The sequence below is a fragment of the Sinocyclocheilus rhinocerous genome, unplaced genomic scaffold, assembly GCF_001515625.1.
Source record: "Sinocyclocheilus rhinocerous isolate Xijiao unplaced genomic scaffold, SAMN03320098_v1.1 scaffold943, whole genome shotgun sequence".
Classification (NCBI taxonomy): Eukaryota; Metazoa; Chordata; class Actinopteri; order Cypriniformes; family Cyprinidae; genus Sinocyclocheilus; species Sinocyclocheilus rhinocerous.
Genome location: NW_015626129.1, coordinates 382581 through 385610, shown reverse-complemented (window position 1 = coordinate 385610; position 3030 = coordinate 382581). Strand labels below are relative to the sequence as shown.

The following is a 3030-nucleotide window of genomic DNA, read 5'->3' as shown; positions in this document are numbered from 1 at the left end:
TGTGTGTGTGTGTGTGTATGTGTATATATATATATATATATATATATTATTATTACTATATATATAAGTATTTAAACAGCACATTCTGTTTCAAAGTCTGCCTTAATTATGTTTCTTGTAAAGTATTCAACTAATTAAAATGCAGTTTTCTAACACCAGGGGGTGCAGTATGATAACTATATCAAATAAAACATAATGTGTTTAATATTGTCATCTCTTCTGGCATGATGGCTAAACTTATTGCATTCAGCTTTTCAGCAGAGAACAATGGAACAAAACAATACTTTGATTAATAAAAAAATAAAATAAAAACCTGATTAGGAATTATATAAACAATTATGTTTAGATTAACCTAAATAAAATGTGTAAAAACAGCTGCTATAGAGTTTTAGGTCAAGATCTCCAGTGAGGAAGCCCAAGGTGACAATCGCAAGTTCAGCCAGGTCTTCTGGTCTGCCAGGATCTTTGAATCATCATTCATTCCATTATTTCATTGCAATGCAGTGCAGTTTTTAAGCCAGTTGGTTGCTTGGCCTATTAAAGGCAGGGCATGTGATTTTTCAAAAACACTTTAGAAAACTGATTCGGGCCGAATAGCAAAACAAACTTGTAGCCAATCAGCAATAAGGGGCGTGTCTACTCATCTCGTGATGTGGAGGAGAGAGCTTTCAGTGCATGGGACGGACATTAGCCGAGCCGAGCGACAGAAAGATAGAGATGGCAGCAGTTTTCTGTCGGGATTTGTTGAGCCGCGCCGCTTACGTCCGTAGACACGGTGTAACATTGGTTTTGCTTTGTTTCACAGAACTAATCGTTGCCTGGGTTGCGTACGTATGTGTGGGGCGGAGCTATCAAAATAGGGGCAAGACCCTTTTGGGGTAGGGGCGTGTTTGTTTTGGTGATTTCAAATATAAACATTGGCTACCAGAAATCCCTTACTCTGCCTTTAAGACACACGGATCTGAAAGTGCTAAAGAGCAGCAGTAAACAGTGATTGTGCGTGTCATTACCTCAGCCTTCATACTGTGAGACTGGAAGAACACCGCCTCCTTGTGGCCACACCTAAAACCACACATTCATTATGAAATGGACCATTATGAGCTTAAGGGAATTACATTAATACCATCATTAATATATATCTACATCAAGAAACAAATGTAACTCTTACTTTGGGCAAGGGTGGTCCTCCGTCCGAGGCAGTGTTGGATCTTGAGCCACGTCTGCAATAATCTGAGTGAGTTCACTGGCGGAGAAGAGGGACTAGGTTAGAGGTGTCTAGAAAAACCTCTTCAACCAATAAACATTATAGAATAACCCAGCCAGAGTTAATGGTGGTAGGTAGAACATTTATGAATATATATTAAAAAAAAATTTTTTATTAGGGCTGGGTTGATAATTTATTAATTGATCTTAATTTTGATGAACTGATTCTTAAATTCCAAGCATCAGTCTTTTAGCCTGTGCTGTTTTCTGTTGATGCATGAACAAAACTTCACTAAACATTAAACATCTAATAATAGCAGTGAGCTTTGTGCTTTGTACTTTTGTTATGAAACAAAGTAAAAGGTTACAAATTCAGTCAATTTTATCACATAATTCAAACAATAAATGTCATTTCAACGCTCTTTAATTTGCTTTCTGGCACGACAGATAGCTTTATCTTTGTCCTCTTTACTACTTGCTATAGTATGAAAAAAGCATGAATGAACATCAGATGGCATATTAAAAGATGCAGTACAACTTACTGAAATGTATCACGTGTCATGTAATCATCATTTCAACCGCGGAAAGATATCAATTAACAGCTTGTAAACAATGTTATGTAACGTAACATTTACAGCAGAAAGTCATTCTACAGACATGTTAGTCTGGGTGACAACTTGCATTTTTACCTCAAACTAATGCATCGCCTCTCAGCAAACAAAACAGTAAGATACTCACTCAACCTCATGGGTGATTTTGTTCACATAGATGCAGCTGTTATCGGCTTCTTGTTGATAGTCACAATTTCTGCACTGAAAACATACATGAACACAAAGAAGGGATTGTTCTGTCCAATAATACAAATCAAGTTATATAGAACACTGTTAAATCCCTTTTAACAACTATCAGCTTAATGCTCGACTGTAATCATAACAAGTCATATGCATGTCAGATCACATCTGTTAATTAGATCTACTAACTGTAATCATAAGTCAATGCATGAATCAATGCATAAACACGCTATAAACATTGATTTAACTCTCTCACATGGTCTAAGAGGACAGCTCATGCGCATAGATTTGGCAAAAATAACTTACAGCATAGAGCAAGATGCGGTTTTCTTTATCCTCTTTAGGATACAGCATGTTATTACTGTAAAAACAGAAAGATTCATATGAGACCGGCTACTGCCTTCAAAACAAACACACACCTCAGATCAGCGATGCGAGTTTGAGCCACTATCCAGCAAACTCATCTACACTCACCACTCCTGACAGAACCGGATGCCCACAAAACCAGGTTCGTAGGTGCCACCTTCCAGATCCATTATAAAGATACCGTAGCTGTATGGTAAAGGCTGTAGAGCTATAAAGGTAAGGGATAAAGGATAACAGTCCTCTTCCACTCTGTCGAAATGTCTAAGAACAGTAGTTTGTGCGCATGCGTGAACTCCGGTTAGCGCTGCTCAGATAAATCACAGCGTCTCGTCGTGGCGGAGGACAAAACAATGATTTTTCAGCGGAAAGAGACGGCGTGTAATGTTTTCAAGTTAAATTTATTCTAGATTATTTATACATATTGCTACTATTTTATTGGCATTGCATTAAGCGACTTAACGCTTGTGCTGTGTTGAAAACCCTATAACACCTTTGGTTTGGTGGCCTTTTAAAAATCTTTGTAAATTGTCAATTTGTTTTCTTTCAGTTAGAACAGTTTAAAAAAAATTTTTTTAATTTAATTTAGTTTTATTTAATATTATTATTGTTGTTGTTAATTAATTAATATATTTATTTATTTATTATTATTATTTTTTGTTTGTTTTTTATT

General features: G+C 36.3%; 1 protein-coding gene across 1 annotated transcript in view; it reads right to left on the bottom strand.

The window, feature by feature from the left end:
* Positions 1–2675, bottom strand: part of polr2i (RNA polymerase II subunit I) — a 4668-nt gene extending 1993 nt beyond the window's left edge. The window contains exons 1-5 of the mRNA XM_016516014.1: positions 2469–2675; positions 2301–2355; positions 1942–2015; positions 1169–1243; positions 1011–1062 (exon numbers count right to left, since the gene is read on the bottom strand). Of these exons, the coding sequence (XP_016371500.1) occupies positions 1011–1062; positions 1169–1243; positions 1942–2015; positions 2301–2355; positions 2469–2530 (318 nt within the window). The 5' untranslated portion in view covers positions 2531–2675. The remainder of the gene's footprint in view (positions 1–1010; positions 1063–1168; positions 1244–1941; positions 2016–2300; positions 2356–2468) is intronic.
* Positions 2676–3030: the final 355 nt, after the last annotated feature.